Source organism: Centruroides vittatus, unplaced genomic scaffold (assembly GCF_030686945.1).
Source record: "Centruroides vittatus isolate TY-2023 unplaced genomic scaffold, ASM3068694v2 scaffold_211, whole genome shotgun sequence".
Classification (NCBI taxonomy): Eukaryota; Metazoa; Arthropoda; class Arachnida; order Scorpiones; family Buthidae; genus Centruroides; species Centruroides vittatus.
Window position 1 is genome coordinate 303,532 of NW_027122687.1, and position 22,034 is coordinate 325,565.

Sequence of the window (22,034 nt, forward strand, 5' to 3'; positions counted from 1 at the left end):
AGGGTGTTTTTTTTAAACTGACGGTACTCAGAGACATCTGTAGAGCAATCTAACAGCCGGACTGTCGCCAAATTTGGGAGAGTGACTAAGGACGACATGGGAAAGAGATTCCGCGAAGAAAAAAGTAGTACCCAAATTTGCCGATAGGGGTGGATTTGGCGCTGTTGTAGCAAAACAGCTAAGAATCTGCATGAAATCCAGCTGCAATTAACAAACACACAAATGAATAATCGGACAGCGATTTCAGTGTAATAACGAAAGTTTAATTAATCAGCAAATTACCTTCTCCCTTCTTCAATGTGATCACCGTCCTGCTGGACAACTCATTGCATCCTGAACACCGTGTTCTCTATGGCCGAACGTAACATGTCCGCAGGAATGTTCATCACAGTTCAAGAAATGTTGTCCTTCAAAGTCATCAAGTTTGGGACACTACCAAGATAGACCTTGGACTTTAAGTAACCCCACAGGAAAAAGTAACATGGGGTTAGATCCGAGGAGCGAGGCGGCCTTGCAAGTGGAAAAAAGCGACTGATGACCCTTTCTTCAGTGAAGTGCTGGTAGCTTTTTCGCTACAACAGCGCCAAATCCTCCTCTACCGGCAAATTTAGATACTACTTTTTTCTTCGCAGAAGATTCCGCAAAGAAAAAAAGTAGTACCTAAATTCTATCTCTTTTCCATGTCGTTCTTAGTCACTCTCCCAAATTTGGCGACAGTCCGGCTGTTAGATTGCTCTACAGACGTTTCTGAGTACCATCAGTGTAAAAAAACCACCCTGTATATATTTTTTCCGCTATTTATTTTGTTTATTTATCTATATTTTGTCCGTTTGGGCGTTTTCCGTTAATTTTTATATTTATTCCGAACACATTTTATGTTCTATATTTAATGTTCTACTTTTTTGTAACCGAGGAAGATCGTTAAAAACGATTGAAAACGTTATTATTTTATTAAATTTTGCTGGATTGATAAAGGTGTAGTATATTTAACTTATTCTACTTCCAGTACATAGTTTTATATACTGTACTTATAAATAACTACAGACTAATATGTAGCCTATGAGACCATGAGCATATGAGCCTATATATGAAAACTGGTAAGACTGATAGTCACTTAGCCACTGATTATCCGTCCTTACATTATTATAATATAGTAATATAAATTAATCAGTAGAATTACCTTTGCTATTATTTAACTTAAAGATTACATTATAATTATAATCTAACTAAACATTTGAAGTTAATTATCTCTATCTCTAGTGTTAAACCGAACCAAAGTTAAGTTTACTACCTAAATGTGTAAGTTTTACTGATTTATAGTGACCAGTCTAAATAATAAAAGTTTCTTAAGTATTTTTTTAAAAATGTTTTATTTATTTCATTAAAAAAACATAAATTGCAGGATAGATAGATAGACAGATAATACTTTATTGCAGCAACAATACATCTACGCTGGATCCGCGCTGGATCCAGCTGGAATGATTTCAATCCAGCAAAAATCCAGCTGGATTCAAAACACTGCTGGATTGCAATCCCTAGTCACACCTGACCTCGTAGTTGGTGTTACATTTTTGAGTCGACAGTAAATTTATGAGTTATAGTTATTTATAGTATTCTTAGATTTATTTTTAGATTTCTCAAGATGTCTTATAAAGAAATTGAACATCGGCTACAAGAATTATTAGAAAACTGTTCAACATTGCTTTACATTGGTGTCCTACATACCTAAAAAAATAAAGTTGTGCTGGTTATGTCAACTTCACACCATAATAAAAATATAGACAAATCGACAGATGATAAAAGAAAACCAGAAATGATTACTTATTATAACACAACTGAAGCCAGTGTTGACATCGCAGATGAACTGAATGCCACTTATGATGTTTTGCGCAACAGCAAACATTGGCCTATGACGATTTTTTACGGTATACTCAATACGGCTGCCATAAACGGTAACATAATCTACAGAGAAAATAACATAGGTGACAAAACATGCATGAAGCGCCAAGACTTCATTTGTAATTTCGGTTTGAATCTGATAAATGATAGTCTTTGCATTAGACAACAAAATGTACATCTTCCAAGAGAAACTCTAAAGAGGATTGCTGATCAACTGAAAGAACCTTCACCATCAGTTCCCAAAAACATGGCTGGTAAATATGTCAAATGTGATGACTGTACTAAAAAAAAATAGGAAAACAAAACATTGCTGTTCCAAGTGTGAGAAGCCCATATGTATGGAACACACAATTTTTATGTGCAAAGATTGTGCTGATTTGTAGGTGTAATGATCGTGCTGTGCTAATTGATCTCATAAGACCTTTTAGTTTTTTTTTTCTATTTTTATAATTAGAAGATATTATAGTTATGTTGATTAACCAAAGAAGTTGTAATTTTGTTAGAATTTTATACAAAAAAAAAATGTAAACTACCAAAATTTGTACTTTTACAAAGAAAATATAGACACTTTGTTATTTCAATAAAAAAACATGCTTTTCAATCTTAAACATAATATTTTATTTACTCATCTTGTTGAATGGATACTATTATTATTATCCCAAGTATAAAAATTACTTAATACCAATTATAGTATGAAAAATTCAGCATCAAAGTTTCAGGTATCTCCTACCAACCTCATAACTGGTATAACAATTTCTCACCTCATTCACACCAGGTTAAGATAAGAATTAATTTGGCCATAAAAAAAAATAGAAAAATGATAAAATGAATAAATAATTACAGTATTAGATGTGGCAACATCAGCTGATGATTTTGCACATGCTCACAATGAACTACTTCGTAAACCGTAAAAAAAGTTTGTTCCTTTACGAATACGGAAAAGGCCTTATGGTAGTTTAAAACTATTGATATAGATATATCCAATATAGCAAACATTTACGAATACGAATACGGTTACGGTGTAAGGAACTGAGTCCGAGCTGTATTTTTATTTTCTATTTTTTGTTTTCTTTACGTATATTTTATTTTGGGGCTTATGTTTAGTTAGGGCAAAGGTTCCCCACTCACCCTCTATAACCAACAAAAATGAAGAAACCAACTTACCAAATCAGATGTAGCGCCATAGGAAAAACTAACGCGCCATTGTGCTTTCCCTGAATTTGGAAATCCAAACAGAAGTTCCGACACAAAAGCGGGGAGGACCCCACACACACTTAGCATAAGGAATTACTAAAAGGCTTAAAAAAGAGACATCTCAAAAGTGTACTTTTATTTATCAGACAAGTTTTTAATATAGAAGTCTCTAGTGAATTGTCGGAAATAAGCTGACCAGACAATGACGAAAAAAGTCTTGTTAGTCATGTAAGTATGTAAATGAGGGGTGGTCCCAATGGTAATTGTAACATCACCTCACAGAGTATAAAACGACAAAGCTGACGGATCAACGGCGAGGTGAGCTTCTGACAGATCAAAAGCAAGTGGTGAGCTTCTGACGAATTGAAAGCAAGTTGAGCTGCTGATAGGATCGAAAGCGAGGTTCGAGCAAGGTGATTTCCAGATCAAGAGAATAGGAAAAGTTCTTGGTGATTCGAAGGAGTTTGGATAAAAAAATTCCTAGTATTTGAGGTGATGGACAGTCATAGTTGATAAGTTTGATTGATTGTACATAGTAGTAAGTTGATTTTCAATTGTCGGATTTCCAAAGGGGAATAGTAGTAGATCTTAGTTGCTAAGTTATCTTATTTTTGTTGGGACTAAGAATTTGTCCTTTGTTAAATAAATTGTTTTTTTTTTTTTTTAAGTTTATTACCTTGTACATAGTATTTTTTCTAGTTCAAAGTAAACTTGATTTGTTCTTTACTGGTGTTCTATTGTAGTTATAATTTCCGGAGCACACGAAAGTCCAGGCCTGGCTTTCTAATCGCAAACTCGCGTAAAGTACCCATTGGGTTACAGTCGGTAAGTCAAACAATCGTTTTCACACTCGACAACAGTTTTTATGTCGTTTAGTCCAAAAAGCAATTAATTAGCACTTTACAACGTTATGGAGTTTATCACTCGACCCTGAGTATTCGTTGTGTTAGTCTAATCAGTAGTCCATACACGTGTTGCTCACAAACATTACATTAGCATTAATTAAAATTGCATTCAACTGACATTTAAACAAAATTAGGCTGTGTAAAGGTCGCTTTTAGCGTCCTGAGTCGAAAAGCCGCACAACAGGATAATTAGTCCCACCTGGCGCTGGGGCCATAAACGGCCGGAAGGATCAAAGAAGTAGCGTCTCCGCTTAAGGGTCATGTGTTGGCCACGTGCCAGCCGGCTTGGGAAAAAAAAATGTAAATAAAACACGGACGCAAATGTAAGCTACGTCGGCGGGAAATAGGACGGACGTCTTTGGAAGCTCTAAGAAAGGGAAGGAACTGATTGGTCGCAGGAGGTAGTAGCAGGATCCCTTAAATTGGTAGGGTGGCGAGCAAAACGGAGAAAGGGCAAGAGACCGGATACGTGGTGATCTCTGACACTGGGTAAGCCTTTGAGGTGTATAGAGAGAGCGTTCTCCTCTTGGAAAGTCCTCCGGAAAAAGGTTAGTGTAGAGACGGACGGCCACGCGGTTGAGCCATCTCCGGAAAAGCGACTTGAGTTCCCCAACAGACAAGCTGACGTGCGGCATCACAGCTTTGTTACATTAGCGTATGTAATGTTGTTGAACAGTGTACATCTTTGTAAATATTTGTAGTGTAAATAAACTGTATATAACTACTTGTTGAGTGTGGAGGTATAGCTTTCCTCGAACCATCTAACAGACATTCTTGAGTCGTAAAGAACAACTCGAGATGGAACATTCGTAAAAATCGTGACGGATAGTAAGGATCTTCACTGGCTGTGTTATGTAAGTCACCCTAAATCGAAACTTGAAAACCAGCTTTTCAATACATTTTTGGTCGAGTATGTATTGTATTTGTCGCTCCCTTAGTAAAAGTTTCTGAGTGACAATATTTTTGAGTGTAGAATTGATTTTAGGTAATTGCAGTTCACCTTAGTATCGTAAATATTTATAAAGTATAATGTGTCCTTTACAGACAAAACATGTCACTACCTCCAAAAAAACTATCTGGTGCACAAAACTTAAGAAAACGAAAAAAGCAAAGCAAAACTAAAAAGTCTAGCAAAATTTTTCAGAGTAGAAAAGTTATCCAAATCGTCATCATCAGAACTAGTTCAACACGCAATGAAAGAAGACCTATTTAATAAAAGTTCTTCAGATGAAGCCCATGAAGATGAACAGCAGCATGCAAAAGAAGATTTAGCTTTTCTGGAATGTCATATGCAATTAAAACTATTACAGAAGAAGTTATACCAGACATACCATCACCATCACCTTCTCAATATATAGATTATTGTATTTTGAAATGGTCGCTCATTGACCCTGCAACCATAGATGAAATAATTATTCGAGGTCCTGTAAGTAACAAAATGAACAATGAAAAATATCCAAGAAAAAATGATGGACGTCATTTTTCAAATATGCATTTTCAAAGGATAATGCCAAATGGATAAACTTAATATCCGAAAAATAAAAAGGTAATTTTTTGTTATAAAAGTAAGACAAAATGTACCTACTTAATTAGTAAATTATTACTTTTTTACGTAAGTGTTCTGTGTTAGATTTTTATTGTTTTATAGTTTATAATAAAATAAATGATAAAAAAAACTATTGTTTATGTGCAACCCCCTTTCTGCCACAAAAAGTCGATCTACCAAAAACTTACAAAAATTGCTTAAGAAATCTACCGATGGCAAGCAAATCAGTGTGGCAACAGTGCTGTTCAGACAAAATAGGAAAAAGAAAGATTAATTTAATAAATTTAAGATAAATTTACCATGTATTTTACTTACCTTGTGAATAGTGCCTCACTCAGAAACAAGAAAATTCCCAGCAGAACTTTTCATAAACCAGAAATTAGTAACTGTCCTAAATTTCTTACATCCCGATCTAAATTCGGAAATGCATAAAAAAAAAAGTCCAAACATTTAAATGCTGCTTTGTCCCATCTGGAAAGGTAGATTGGTAATCCCATATTTTATAGAAATTATGATGACAAGGATCAAAAGCGAATGCCTGGAGCAATTGTTAGAATGCTAGGACAAGTGACTTGTAAAATATCTACTCCTGAAGGTGATGTAGTGCGCCAACATCAAATAATTCCTCGTTCCTTATCAGAAGATACAGACATTGACAAACAGTAACCCAGAAGAACAAACAATCCTGAAGAAATCAACTGTCAGCAAAAAGCAAATGCACATTTGCCATCAACCAAAATATCTTAAGATTTTGTAACCATTTACAGTGGGAGAAAATGTTATATATTGGCAACACCATAGTCTCAGAGTAGGAGGATATAAAATGGCTAACAAATGAACCCTGGCCCTTTGTTTGGTCAGCACAAGGGAAGTCAATAAAGACAATTGTAGAGTCATGGACTTTCCTTTTCATATTGAAAGTAGTGAAGACCTAACATTTTTCTATAACCATAAAGTGACCAAAATCTCTTGGTACAATGTGTAATCATAATATGGAGGAAATTTGCTACTATTGCTACAGAAAAATTACTGCTGTATTTTTCTTTAAAGACATGTATAACAGAACAATGTTTGTTGATATGACATGCAAGGAAACATCATATAATTTTCAATTTTATAAAAATCTGAAGATTGTAAATGTAAAATGAAAGTGAAAGTGTGCATTAAACAACAAAGTGAAAAGTAAATTTCCAACATATTGTGTTCTTTGAAATCTGTCCCAGAGCTTGGACCTGATGCTCTGCAACACATTCAGAGTCTTGGATATGTCTGTCTACCACTGACTGGACTGCTTCAAGCCTTCCCATAATTCTTTTCATAAAATTGTTTATATGGCATTTGAACATTATCATTGACAATATCATAACAATATGTCCTAAATGGCTACATCACAACAAAAACAATGTCATGCAACTACTGTGTTTATAATTTGCACTTTTACAGAAACATTTGCATAACTTTTCTGCTTTTCCTTTTTTGCTCTATGGATTAAATAGTTATGCTTACTTTTTGGACATTAATTAGTATGTGTGTGTCTGTGCATATGATTATATATATTTGTGTGCATTAATTAAATAATTAGATAATAATATTAAAATAATAGTAAAGCAAAACGTAAATGTTGTAAATTTAAAATAATTTTTCTGAGGTTCAAATTTATTTTAAATAATCATTCTTTTGAAATTTATTTTAGGAACTTACTAGATTGGCTTTTCTTTACTATTACAAGTTGATTAGATGGACTGTCAAAACTTTTCATTCTTTTTCTAAACACAATCTTCAAACCTACATCTCCCAATATCATATCCATAACTAACATTTCTTCATTACCTGCATATCTGATTTGAGGAGCAGATGAAACTTTTTCAATTTCAACAGTTTGCTAACCTACAAAAATATAATAAGTGATATTTTAAATGTATTACAGTACAATATTTCAATATACAGTATATAATATATATAGCCTTTCAAAAGCAACTGGTATTTTGAAACATCTATAATTTTATTGTTAATAAAATGCATGAAAAGATAGAATTTATTGAACAACTTTTATCATAAATATAATTCTCAAAACACTCTTGATAAAATGTAACAATCAGTTGGTAATTACTTTATCAAAAAACAATTGACAATAATATATCACTCACTTACGGTTACCATTCAGTACCCTGCCTCCAACGCCACGTGCTACCCACTTGCTTCTTTTCACCCCCTAGATTTACTCATGCCCACAGGGGGGAAGAGGTAGCACCCACTTTGGGAACTACTACTTTAGACCTTTAGCTGTACATTCAGTTAATTTTTCAAACACACGATTTCATGTAAACATCACCATTTAAGCATCAATTGAGCATTTCTGTGCACAAATGCATACTGTTCTAAATGGCTAGTGTACTGCAATCCACTTTTGTGCCTTGGTGATTCCAACTGAATTTCTTTTATCAATTCATCTACAACATCCACTGTTGCTTGGTTTACCATGATTTTCATTGCTGTTATCATAAACTTCTAGTGCAGTGATTCTCAACCACGGTGCTGCAAGATTTTTGAAGTGTGCTGTCACTGTGAATACCCATATATGAGCAATGTCAGACAAGTAGTTCAATTAGTTCTACCTTCCTAGGGCATGTTTAGAAATTACAACTGCTGGTAATTACCAAGGTGTTTAGAAATGTGACTTAAATAACCAACTGAGTTTTGCTGTGAAAACATTTGGCAAAGCTTTTTACCTCCTCAATTTCTAGTTCCAGTTGACTTGTTTCTTTGTCAGCTTCTGAAGAGTTCCCACACAGACTTTTAAATATAATGTTGTGTCACTCTTTAAAATATTGCAATCAACTATTGCTAGCATTAAATCCTTCAAATTTATGATGTTCTGCAATTTTCTCTGCACTCTCCTGCAGCAATGTTTCACTTCAGGGAATGCTTCTTGCTTGGCAGAACTGAAAAACTTGTAGTATTTTCTCATACGGATTGTCATTCGTGTGACAAATAATCCGTGCTTGGTTTAAAATATTTAAAATACAACCGTCATCCAATGCATGCATTACAGCTGCCTTATTCTTACTTATACACTTGATTTTGAAATGCAACATGCTGTTGTAATGCTCCTGCATGATTCTCCTTTGGCTAGCCTATGGATGGAGGGCATACCTCTTGTTTTTGATAGTTAACTCATGTCTTGATTTAGCAGCCATTTGAAACTTACAGTACAACTATTCCATTCAAAATTGCCAGATAGAAACAGAAGTACAAATTATTAGAGTTAAACACAAAAATTGCCAAAAATTAAAAAAAAATTCATTTTTCTATCTTTCTTTTCCTTACTTTTCGTAATACTTTATAGTAATTTGTCCAGTTTTCTCCTGGTTTTGAACAGTGTCTCACCTTAGAGTAGCTTGATCCCAATAAGGAACTCTCTGGATTGCTGACATAATGTGCCAGAACTATTAATGTTTCCTGTTTGTACTGTACATCATATTTGTGATCTTTTAGCCTGGCTTTCAATGATCTGTACGTGGATCCTATATACAATACTATTCTGTCAAACCTATCTTCCACTATCTAACACAAACAATGGCACTGAGGATGTAAGAGTTCCTGGGATTTACCATATCCCACTATAGGATCCATGTACAGATAACTACAAGCCAGGCTAAAAGATCACAAATATGATGTACAAAAAGGAAACTAATACAGCTCTGGCATGTTACGCCAGCCATCTGGAGATTTCCTCTGTTGTGACCAAGCCATTCTAATACACAATATCTTCGAGTGGCAAAATATTAGAATATTAGAAATGGTAGAGACCTACAGGGCAGACAGGCGTGGAGCCTGCATCAACATGAATGCCATTCATGTACCAAATGCATGGAAATACTATTCAGACTCATAAAATATACATCATAGACAAAATGTCAGCCTTTATTTGAACTTATTTGAAACTTTTAAAATTAGAAGGCAGCTACATTCTATTTATAAAACAGTTTTTCTGTTTTACATTTCCTGAAGAGGCTGATAAAATCGTGGCCGAAAATGTTCGAACATTGAAGTTAAGTGTTTCTTTGCTGAAAATTTTGCATTTAGGTGTGATTTTCTACTTTACATGTAGAGTTTCAGTTTTCTGGTAAAGTTGTTGTTTAATATCTGTAACATTGATCTAATGTCATGGAAGCCTCTTAATTTAAATATTTCTTACATTTTCACACATTTTACTGAGAAAATTGTTACTACTTAAAAAAAAAAAACTTATCAAATTCATTGGATGATTTTTTCCATTTTTAGATTAATAAAACGTATCAATTTTTAGGCCATGAATCTTCATTAGAAATTTTTCTTTTCTTTCCGGATTCATACAACCATTTTTAAAAATTTATTGTATTGATATTATATGTACATTTAAATTATTGTGTTAACAATAGGAAAAATGTGTGTGTGTGTATGTATATATATATATATACACACACACTTTTCCTATTGTTAACACAATAGGAAAAATGGAATATATATATATATATATAATTGAAAGGGGTTGATGATGATGATAAGTGCAGAGCCCAAATGGCTAGGAGTTAAAAGTTGAAATTTGGTACACAGTTAGGTTACGTCACGAAAATATACACTAAAGCCGTGGTCACACCATGCGATTTCCAGCCACGCAGGCAACCGCAACAAGCACATGACCCTATAATAAACCAATAAAATTACAGTAGCTTGTTTTTGACTACTTTTGTGAGTTTACTGACATTTTATGTTCCACTTCAGAGTATTTACAGAATTTTAGCCACTTTTCTTATTAAAATGGCCAGCAGTTCCTTTTCTGCAATGAATAAAATAACAAGTAATATAAAAAAAATTTTTTGAAGGTCAATTCCTACTTAGGTCAAACAAAGAAAAATTTTACTCTAGTTACTTTTTATTAAATAATTACAAATAATATAAATATGTATATACATATGCTAAATATCTTACATAAGAGAAATTTGTTTCTCCCATATAAAACTAAAATTAATTAAATTTAATTAATGAATTAATATTTGAAAAAACTGTATTAACATCAAGTTCATCCACTACAAGTTTAAAAACATGTATTTGAACTTGAGTGGATGAATAAAAAGTATTTTATTAACGATTGAAAATTTGAACACGATATATAAATATATACAGGGAAAGTGTGAACTAATAGTAGGAATTTAATAAAAAAAAGGAGATCATTTTGATAGAGTTGGCAAGAATACAAGAAAGAGATAAAATCTTTGATAAAATGAAGAATTAAAATCACACAGGCATTGGTGAGCCTGAATTAGCTTGATCAATCTCAATTCTGTAAAAGTATCAATCATCTATGATGATGAACTATTTTCAATGTTGTCATCGTATGCAAATACACCAACAACTGCAGTAAATGATCGGGCTAAATTTTGAATAAATGATTATAGATTAGAAATAAATTTGGCACTAGAGTTAGGCGTTAAGCGGGAGGTGCAGGTTTGAGTCCCGCTTTGGGCCAATTCTTTTCTTCCAGTTTAATCTAAATTAATTAATTATAATAATTATTAATTTTAATAAGAGATGGTGCCTAATGCCTAACTCTAGTGCCAAATTTATTTCTAATCTATAATCATTGATCCAAAGTTTAGCCAGATCATTTACAGCAGTTGTTGGTGTATTTGCTTATGATATCAGGTTTCATTTGATGTAAGTTTGTCATTGTATGATGTGGCACAAAGGCATTTGCTGATTGGATGTGCATTTGCAATCAGTGCAAGTAGAACAAACTTTTTGTTTCTAGTTGCAGTTGCGCTGGTTTTCAAAGGGTGTTTACTAACAGAAACAGCTGTCGTGGTTGCAGTTGCCTGTGCGGCTGGAAGTCGCATGGTGTGACCATGGCTTAAAAAGAGATTTTTCGAAATTCCCCCCACATAGGAGAGGGAGAGGATTAAGGCTTACCTTGAAGAACTCTGCTTCTACTGTACTATTTTAGATGCAGTTTTTTGCATTTTTGACTGCATTTAATAGGGTAAGCCACAAGAATGCACTCTAAGAAGGATTTCCAAAAATCCCTCCACAAGGAAGACGGAAAGAATTAAGGCTTACCCTGAAAAAGTCAGCTTCTACTGTACTATTTTAGATGCAATTTTTGTTTTTAACTGCGTTTTAGTATGGTACCATGTGGGGATGTAAGAAGTGTATTCCTTAACGATAGAAGTGTTAAGAATGGGAGTGTTGAGTAAAAATGGAAGTGTTAAGAGAATGCGGCATGCACGATTTACAGGAGCAGATGCGGTTTTTTTTTGCGTTTTTGTGAGAAATTGAACATATTTTTAGACCGATCTAAAAATTCTCTAACTAGTCTAGAAACAGGGGGACCTAATTCTTGAATCCTGTGAAAACAGGTAAGATTGGCTATAATGTAATAATCATAATCTTTGCTATCGTTACTTTTTGCATGAGTAACGCCAGGCTTATCTGCTAGTATCTTATTAAGTACAAAGACAACAATTTATTAATTTTGATTAATATTAATGATGTTATGTATGAACTAATTTGTGTTGGAAATAAGGAGATAATACAACAATAAAATCAAATGTTTATACTAATTTTATACACCCTTTTGTAACAGGGTACAACCTAATACAATAAAGATGATTGATTGAAATCGCATTAAAACATTTTATCCATTCAACTTGGTCCCTCAAAATTAAATCGTGAATGCATCATTGAAACCAGCTGAGTATTAAGAAATTCTCCTGATAAGGGGCTACAATCCAAAATGCTGAATTGTTAGTACACACAATAGTGCTTACAATAAACCTCTAAGTTATGATTGCTGGTATGTAATATGTGTGATTCCTTCCTTCGTTGATATAACAAGTCCCAATATAAATAAGTGTTCTTGGACAAGTTAAATTACCAAAACTTATGTGAAGGATAAGAAACATAATATAAATTTACACTGAATTATACAACTAAAAACCACGAGGCATTTGTTAACTTAAAATATTTCTAATTTAGATTATTAAATTTTAAAATCTATCATACATTAATTTTTGTTTAATATAAATAATCATCTATTAACTCAATGTATTCAAACCTTAATTTAAAAAATACAATTTTCTATATGCACACATCCTCCATTCTGGTATTAAAAATAAAAATTATCTCAAAATGTTTCCAAACTTCAAAAATATTTCACTTAATACCCTATTTACTCGAATATAAGACAATCTTGCATATAGGATGAGGTGTGAGTTTAAAGATCAAAATAAAGAAAATTAGATTTATTAAAAACCTTCTACTTTTATTTCATTTAATTACAAATAAAGTATCAAATGCACATATATGCACACACTGTCCCGCAAAAATTACTGGCATTTTAAACTTTAAGGCAAAGTCTTATAAAGTCGAAAACATAATTTGTTCTTGTAAAACTGGACAATTGGGAACCTTTTTCTTACCAATATTTAACAGTAGAATTCACTCTTCTTCAATTACACTTATAAGTTTCTTTGAATTCTGATTTCTAAATAATCATGTTTTCATGTGGGAATGAATTAAAACTTATATCGGGCTCTTGTGTAATTTTGGAATTCAATTCAAAAACTTTGCTTTTCCTATTACTAGTCATCTTTACTCCTGACAATACACAAAAATGATTCAAACAACCCAGATACAATACTTTTGTTTTTAAACACCAAAAGGTGAGAATCCAGAAAAAATACAAATACATAGTTTACATAAATTATACAAAAACAAAATGAACCCTTGCTCGCACATATAAGATGACCTAGGTTTTTAAAAGCAGTAAAAAATGAATATAAACCTCGTCTTATATGTGAGTAAATACAGTATATTTAAATTCTTTACTTTCTAAACAATTCAAAATTATTAAACAGAGCTTTTTTATATACAAAAAACTTTAAATAAATATTGTTTAAAATATAACTTTAACTGTAAATTAAGTGTAAGGACATATTTAATTACCACTATTTGGTATAGTCCTGTCAGCAAATGATGGGAAAAAAAAGAAATTCTAACATCACTGTTAGATTAAGTGAATATTAAAAATGTAATAAAAACTGCATTGCTATTTACTTAGTTTTACAAGACCATTGTGACTATAATATTAAAAAACAACTCATGGATCTACTTACATATATTATTTCTGAAATTTTAGATAAATGATTGTTGTTGGATCATACTAGTATAAAGAAAATTTCATCTCATTTTTAACATAGAAAGTTGATTTTTAAGCAGTGGTGTGTTATAGCTCTGTGGGGCCCAAGTAAATTTCAATTAGATAGTCCCATATACAATGCTGACTTCAGGTATTTTTCTTCAGGAGGAGTTTTAGAGAAAATACTTTCTTAAAAAAAATTAGTTTGGGGTACCACCTGTTAAATGAATTATTCAGGCCTCTAGTTTTCGTAATATGCTTAATAAACAAATTAGAAAAAAATAAAACCAGTAAATTACATTGTTTAACTTACATAACACAAAGTTTCATCCTACAGAACACCACTGTTGACGGGAACAGCACGAGGTGACACTTCCAACTTGGTATGCTTCCTGCCTGTAATTATGCACTGATGCTGTATGAATTTCTAAGTCTCAATACATCAAAAGAGAGGGCAATTACCTTTTTTCCCATAGGATAATGCACCACTGTTTTCAGTTTACTATTAATATATCATTTTAATTTAAACAAAACTTATAAATAGATATTAAGTACTTTAGATACTCTTTTGAGTAATTCAGTAGATGATCCTCTAATGAATGAATAACATAAGTGATTATAAGTCGTAATTATATTTTATATTTGTTAAATGTAAATAAACGCCGGCCATATTATGTATTTAATTTTTTACTTTAAAATGTAATAATTTAACTGTGGCAATAGCACTAGAGGATGCTTTTTACCTGATTTACATTCTTTTACGGAGATTGAAGCCTCTAAAGAAAGGTCGCCTCCAGGAGTTTGTGAAATTTAAAAGGATTGCTGATGGTGCGAACGGCAGATTAAAGACAAGACAAAGTCTTCAACTTTGTATAGTCATAATTATATTTTATATTTGTTAAACATAAGTGATGTTTAGTTCAAAAGATAACTAAAACATACTTTTATTTTAAGTTTGAAAAAGTTAAATTAAACAAACAATTACTTATTGTGACATCGTCAGAATGCCAGGCTGCAATTTTTAATCATATTTTTAATTTATTTAATTTAAAATATATGCTCTCTACCTCAAATTGGTAGTGTCTTGCCTGTGCACAACATACTCTTCCAGTTATCAATAGTCATGCTGGTCATGTATCAAACTCTTTCCAAGGGAAAATTTTGAATTGAAATAATGTGATTTATGGTTTGCATCAGAAGTTTGTATATAGTTAATCGGGACAAAAGATCCCAATTAACCATAAACAAACTTTCTATATCTGATCTTAATTTTCATGTATCTAACTCTGTTCAAGATTAAGGAAGGACAGACAACAACAGTGGCAATTTACAGGTCTGCAATTTTTTCAAATTGCAGCCCTAAATATTTCAATAAAAAGTATAGCTTCTTTTGTTGCGTTGCTATATTAATATTGTTATCTTCAAATCACTTTAATCCTTTTTAATTGGGTTGATTTTTCTCACAACAAAAGTTATCCTTGTTTAATTATGTATAACCTTTATTGTGGCATGTTTTAAATTTTACATATGCATTTTGGATTAATGTCTTATCTTAGCCCCTCTACAGTGCTGTTTAAAAATAACACTAATTTATTACAATAAATCATGATATACTACATAATGTAAAATGCAATAACATAGTTACTTACATATGAGAGTAATTACAAATCAGAACCACCAGCACACAACTTTAAGACATGAAGTACAAAATAAGTACACTTCATATGTTCTTCTGGAAAATTATCAAACAGTACTTTTTAAAGAATAGTACCTTAAAAAAGAATTATATATATAAACCCAAACATCTAAAACACTCTAAGTATAATCCAAATTTATTGGTTTACCTTTCAAATCAACCCCTGTAAATTATTGCATTTACATTAAGGAATGAGCATAAGTAAACCTTTAGTATTAACTTGTCTGTCAAAAAAAAGAGAAAAGGATGTTAACTATTATAATCCAATTGGAGTATGAGTTAAAGTGCTATCCTGTTAAATCATCAAATGCTGTAAGTTAAGAATAATGATTGTATAAAACTTAAAAATTCATTTTACAATAACTACTTACTAATTTTACATTCATGAAAAATACATACATAGATACATACAGTGGTGATATTCGAAATATTTAACAAAGGGTTCGCTAGCGGAAAATTTTTCCCTAACAATCATTGACAAACAAAATGGAAGTTTTGGCTAAAAATAAATACAATACCTTTTCTTGCGATATATCTAATAATCAGTGGCATATTTGGAACGTAAGGGGCCCTGGGCGAAGACCAGGTAACAATAGTATATTAGTGCTGTCGACCTTTTTTTTTCTTTTCTTTTTTAGGCAGAGAAATTTTTCACCCTGAATGGCACTGCTGACAATAGACATATGTCATCATCTCTTGAAATACAATATCCTTTTTATTTCGCTGTCCATAGCCCGACACGTGTTCCACAGCCATCTTGTATTATCTCGCGCACATGAGATTGTGGGATCTCTCTTATGACTGGATCTAGTTTCAAGAACTCTCTTGAATCGATCGCGATTAAATCTCTTTTCAGTTGAAATTGAAACGAACGAGAGAGATTGCACCAAGGTATAATCCCCGACCTTGCTCACAATCTAAATTGAAATGCTCAGTGTGAACGGTGTATAAGGCTCTAGTTTAATAGTGTTACAGAGTATAATACGTATATTTTAATATATTTTTTAAAAGAAACAAAACCACTGAGAAATGTTACGTGTGTTTAACAAAGTTCGGAAAACTAAAATTTTAACAACAGGTTCAGCCAACCTGTGCAAACCCGCTGAAATCACCACTGGATACATATATATATTCACATTCACAAAATAAAAAATAAAAATTCACAAAACACAGATTAAACATAGGTTAACATTTATAAAACAATAATGTTCTTACTAGTTTATTCATCCACATGTTAAACCGTAAGTATTTGTGATATAGCACTATAATTTAAACAAAACCTAAACTCAGCTCACCAAACTATATCCATACTTATTAAACTAAAACTGACAATACCTATTATTGTCAGTTTGAGTTTAATAAGTATGATTCTATTATTTCATACCATCTGTTGTCAATATTTATACCATCAGAGATGTTTATAATTTCATCTTTGGAATATTTTTAATTTCTATGTGTTCCTTAAATTTACATTTATAAATATTTTTTCCATGTGTAGAATCTTAATTTTATTTCTATTAATTTGATGGTTATTTACTTTTGAATGCTCATACCATGGTGACTAAATAATACACTTGAGATGTATCACTGCATTATGTTCTTTAACTCTTTTTTCTAATATAAGGCCTGTTTCTACAATATAGAATTTGGGTTTAATAAAAGTACAGTGGGTGATCAGACAACAAACACTTTCGTAAAAGATTCTTATGTTCAAACAACAAATACATATTCAGATAATGAACACCTGAGAGAACAAACACAGGAAGCAATGCCACATTTAAGATTTGTAAAACTATATTTTAAAGGGATCTATACATGGTTTACAGAACAAGATTTTCACAGTCATATACATAACCTTTTTTAGCACTAGTTAATTCTGTTCTCCAAATTTTTGTAAGTGTTTTTCTGAACTTTTCATTTAAAAAACTGATATTATGGGGCCTAAAAAGGGTGGAGTATCAAGAACTGTGTTCACTATGGAACCTAAGCAAGAGATAATAGCCAAGGTAGATAATGGGCAGATGATGTCTGATATTGTAGGCAGATGACTTCAACAGGTCTACAGTAGATACACTCTTAGCTAAGAAAGATATAATCAAAAAGACTCAAGTAGATAAAGGAGTAATGATAATCATGTCTGAAAAATAAAGATGTGCCATCCACAAAAAAATAGAAAGATCGCTTTTAGTTTGCTATTCTTCTTTAGGTATCTTCTCCTGTCAGGAGGTTGACAATCATTTCACACTACCATGATCTATCTCTTGAGCACTCTTCATACATTAAGTATGTCCAATTCTTGATGTTGTTAAACCAGTTCATTCTTGGCCTACCCCTACCTCTTTGCCCTTCAATCATTCCCTCTAGTAATAGTTTTTGTAGGGCTTTGGTGTCGCAGTATATGCCCCAGATAACTCACTTTTCTTTTCCTTACTACTTCTAGTAAGGTTCTTTTCTGGTTTGGAATTGCCAGGATATCTTCATTTGTTCTTCTTGCCTTCCAAGAAACTCTCAGCATTCTTCGAATCATCCACATTTCAAATGCCTTTAATTTCTTTTCATTATTTGCATTCATTGTCCAACTCTGCTCCATGAAGCAGCATTGACCAAACAACATTTTGTCAACTTAAGTCTTGTTTGTATACTAATCTCCCTTGAAGTCAACACTTGTTTCATGTTTCTAAATGCAGTCCTTGCAATTCCAATCCTTCTTCCAATTTCCTTATCATTCCTTCCATTATCTGTAATGACATGTTCCAGATAAACATAACTTTTGATCTGCTCCAGTTCACTGTCTCTGATTTTAATATTAACTTTTGGAGTTTCTTTCTCATTGGAAATGACCCTAGTTTTGGTCTTTTTGCAGTTCAGCGTTAGCCCAAATTGATTGCTCAATTTTGAAATTTCCTCTATCAGCATCATTAGATCCCCTTCATTTTCTGCTAATAGCACAGTGTCATCAGCATACCTAAGATTATTGAAATTTCTTTCCTCTATGTTTACTCCTTTTAGATCTTTCATCTGACTGAAAATTCTTTCTGTATAAAGATTGAGCAAAATTGAAGACAGCACAACCCTGCATTACTCCTTTTTGAATTGGGAAGCATTGCAAAAATTCTTTGCCAATCCTTATTGCAGTTCTCTGTCCCCAGTATAAATTGGTAAGTAATCTGACATCCTTTCCATCCATACCATTTTCTAATAGACATTTAATAAGGTAATCATGTTTCACATTATCAAACGCCTTTGTACAGTCTATAAAACAACGAAAAATATTCTACATAATTATACAATTAGCCCAGGATTATTTTAGTTCAATTCAAAATGTGAACTTTAAGGTAATACAAACAAAGTTTGAGTCCTTAATCAATTTTCATCCTTTATTCCAACCAGGAACCACGAAAAACAGCAAGTGACTTTAAGAAAAACACTTCTAAAAACAGATGAAATACTATCAAACGATTAACACACAATTAAAAATGATCTCAATGCCGACCTGTTTTTGTAGGCTATGGCATCTACAAACATTAAAAATCCTTCACAATAGCATCCTTGTTAAAAACAGGCCAGCATCAAGATCCTTTTTAATTGTGTGTTAATCGTTTGATAGTATTTCATCTGTTTTTAGAAGTGTTTTGACTTTAAGTCGCCTGCTGTTTTTTGTGGTTCCTGGTTGGAATAAAGGATGAAAATTGATTAACGACTCAAACTTTGTTTGTATTACCTTAAAGTTCACATTTTGAATTGAAAAATATTCTTCTGATTTTCCTTATATCTTTCAATAGTAGTTTTCAGATTGAAAATATCTTCTCTTGTTCCTTTATTCTCTTGGAAACCACTCTGTGTTTCACCAATGCCCTCAGTCCATCTTCCTTTGTTTCTATTTAACATATAATCTCTCTATTCACCGGAACTTGTAATAATAAAAGAAACCCTTCTAACCTTTTTTACCCGGTGTGGTTCTATTTTTAGAATCGCTTCGTTCTATTTACAGATTAGCAAACGTTTTCACAGCCCCTCTTGGGCTCTTCTTCAGGCTTCGTCGAATAGGCCGTTAACATTCGAAAATATTCAATTTAAATTTCTTTCCGGAATATTATCACGTGCGGCAGCTGGATATTTGTACTGCGCATGCTCGATGCTCCTCTCCTTTAAACGCTGTTTTCTAGGACAACCTGCCATGCGCTCGATAGGATCATTTCGTCCTTATGATTAACGCAGGTGTTACGTAATCCAGCCTTAAATATCTCTATGGCTTCTAGCCATTTCAATTGCTGTGGGTTATAGCTGGGTATAATGATTTTTGCCGCATGCAGGTCCGCCGTTATCTCCTCTTCCGACGCGTACGTCGCCAGGGCCGTGGTGTATCTACCGTGGTGTATGTCTGACTCGTGCTCCTTTAATCTCACTTTTAACGCACGTTTCGTGGAACCAATGTATGTTAATTGTCTATCGCACCTGTGATCTTCTAGTGGTATCATATATACTCCCGGAAGCCTGTCGGGGTTTGGTGGGTCTTTACTGTTGCTTAATATTCTGAAGAGAGTCTGACATCTTCTGTACACGATGTTAATTCCTTGACGGTTGGCCACGGTTTTGTAAATGGATTTCAGCACTGGATTGTATGTGATAGGTATCCTTTCATTTTCCTCCTGTGTGATATTCAATGGTTGTGCTGTTTGCTTATTTTCCTTTTGGGAGTTCTCATGTCTTCTAGACAACTTTTCAATGAGCGTTTTGCTGTATCCATGGCTTATAGCAATATTTTGGATATGATTGAGCTCCGTTTCGAGCGCTTTTTTTGTAGAGGAGTGCGTATGAGCCCTTCTCACTAATGCTCGGAAGGCAGCTATTTTGTATTGAAAAGGATCATATGAATTTCTAGGAATATATGTGTGGAACGTGCTAGGCTTTCGGTATACTGATGTAAGTATATTAGCTCCTTCAAAGTTGATATCAATATCCAAGAAGTGCACCCTCGATGAGTCGTGCTGCTCCACCTCTAATGTTAGCCCGTACGGATTACTGTTTATGGCTTCGAGGAATAATTTTATGTCCGGTTCTACTTTCCAAAATATAATAATGTCATCTATGTAACGTTTGTACAACAAGATGCTGGGCAAGAATCGCGGTAGGATATTGTTTTCCAATCTCCTAATTACCATTTCGCACAAATCACCCGAGAGCGGGCTGCCCATCGGGACTCCTTTGCCTTGCATGTACGTGATCCCTTTAAATTGGAAAAGAGAGCCAAGCATATTCTCGAACTAGCCCATTTGTTATGTTACGGCTCTCTTTTCCAATTTAAAGGGATCACGTACATGCAAGGCAAAGGAGTCCCGATGGGCAGCCCGCTCTCGGGTGATTTGTGCGAAATGGTAATTAGGAGATTGGAAAACAATATCCTACCGCGATTCTTGCCCAGCATCTTGTTGTACAAACGTTACATAGATGACATTATTATATTTTGGAAAGTAGAACTGGACATAAAATTATTCCTCGAAGCCATAAACAGTAATCCGTACGGGCTAACATTAGAGGTGGAGCAGCACGACTCATCGAGGGTGCACTTCTTGGATATTGATATCAACTTTGAAGGAGCTAATATACTTACATCAGTATACCGAAAGCCTAGCACGTTCCACACATATATTCCTAGAAATTCATATGATCCTTTTCAATACAAAATAGCTGCCTTCCGAGCATTAGTGAGAAGGGCTCATACGCACTCCTCTACAAAAAAAAGCGCTCGAAACGGAGCTCAATCATATCCAAAATATTGCTATAAGCCATGGATACAGCAAAACGCTCATTGAAAAGTTGTCTAGAAGACATGAGAACTCCCAAAAGGAAAATAAGCAAACAGCACAACCATTGAATATCACACAGGAGGAAAATGAAAGGATACCTATCACATACAATCCAGTGCTGAAATCCATTTACAAAACCGTGGCCAACCGTCAAGGAATTAACATCGTGTACAGAAGATGTCAGACTCTCTTCAGAATATTAAGCAACAGTAAAGACCCACCAAACCCCGACAGGCTTCCGGGAGTATATATGATACCACTAGAAGATCACAGGTGCGATAGACAATTAACATACATTGGTTCCACGAAACGTGCGTTAAAAGTGAGATTAAAGGAGCACGAGTCAGACATACACCACGGTAGATACACCACGGCCCTGGCGACGTACGCGTCGGAAGAGGAGATAACGGCGGACCTGCATGCGGCAAAAATCATTATACCCAGCTATAACCCACAGCAATTGAAATGGCTAGAAGCCATAGAGATATTTAAGGCTGGATTACGTAACACCTGCGTTAATCATAAGGACGAAATGATCCTATCAAGCGCATGGCAGGTTGTCCTAGAAAACAGCGTTTAAAGAAGAGGAGCATCGAGCATGCGCAGTACAAATATCCAGCTGCCGCACGTGATAATATTCCGGAAAGAAATTTAAATTGAATATTTTCGAATGTTAACGGCCTATTCGACGAAGCCTGAAGAAGAGCCCAGGAGGGGCTGTGAAAACGTTTGCTAATCTGTAAATAGAACGAAGCGATTCTAAAAATAGAACCACACCGGGTAAAAAAGGTTAGAAGGGTTTCTTTTATTC

The 22,034-nt window shown here is 33.5% G+C and overlaps 3 protein-coding genes across 3 annotated transcripts; 2 read left to right on the forward strand and 1 right to left on the reverse strand.

Moving 5' to 3' along the window:
• Positions 1-1,750: 1,750 nt before the first annotated feature.
• On the forward strand, positions 1,751-2,194 carry LOC136987464 (uncharacterized). The gene has a single exon (XM_067285200.1). It carries the CDS (start codon positions 1,751-1,753, stop codon positions 2,192-2,194), a length of 444 nt encoding a protein of 147 aa, XP_067141301.1.
• A 17,370-nt stretch (positions 2,195-19,564) lies between these two features.
• LOC136987466 (uncharacterized) lies at positions 19,565-20,611 on the reverse strand. The gene has a single exon (XM_067285201.1). The coding sequence runs from the start codon at positions 20,609-20,611 to the stop codon at positions 19,565-19,567; it is 1,047 nt and encodes a 348-aa protein (XP_067141302.1).
• Positions 20,612-20,788: 177 nt separating this feature from the next.
• LOC136987467 (uncharacterized) lies at positions 20,789-21,803 on the forward strand. Its single transcript, XM_067285202.1, has 2 exons — positions 20,789-21,121; positions 21,234-21,803. The coding sequence occupies exons 1-2, from the start codon at positions 20,789-20,791 to the stop codon at positions 21,801-21,803; spliced, it is 903 nt and encodes a 300-aa protein (XP_067141303.1).
• Positions 21,804-22,034: the final 231 nt, after the last annotated feature.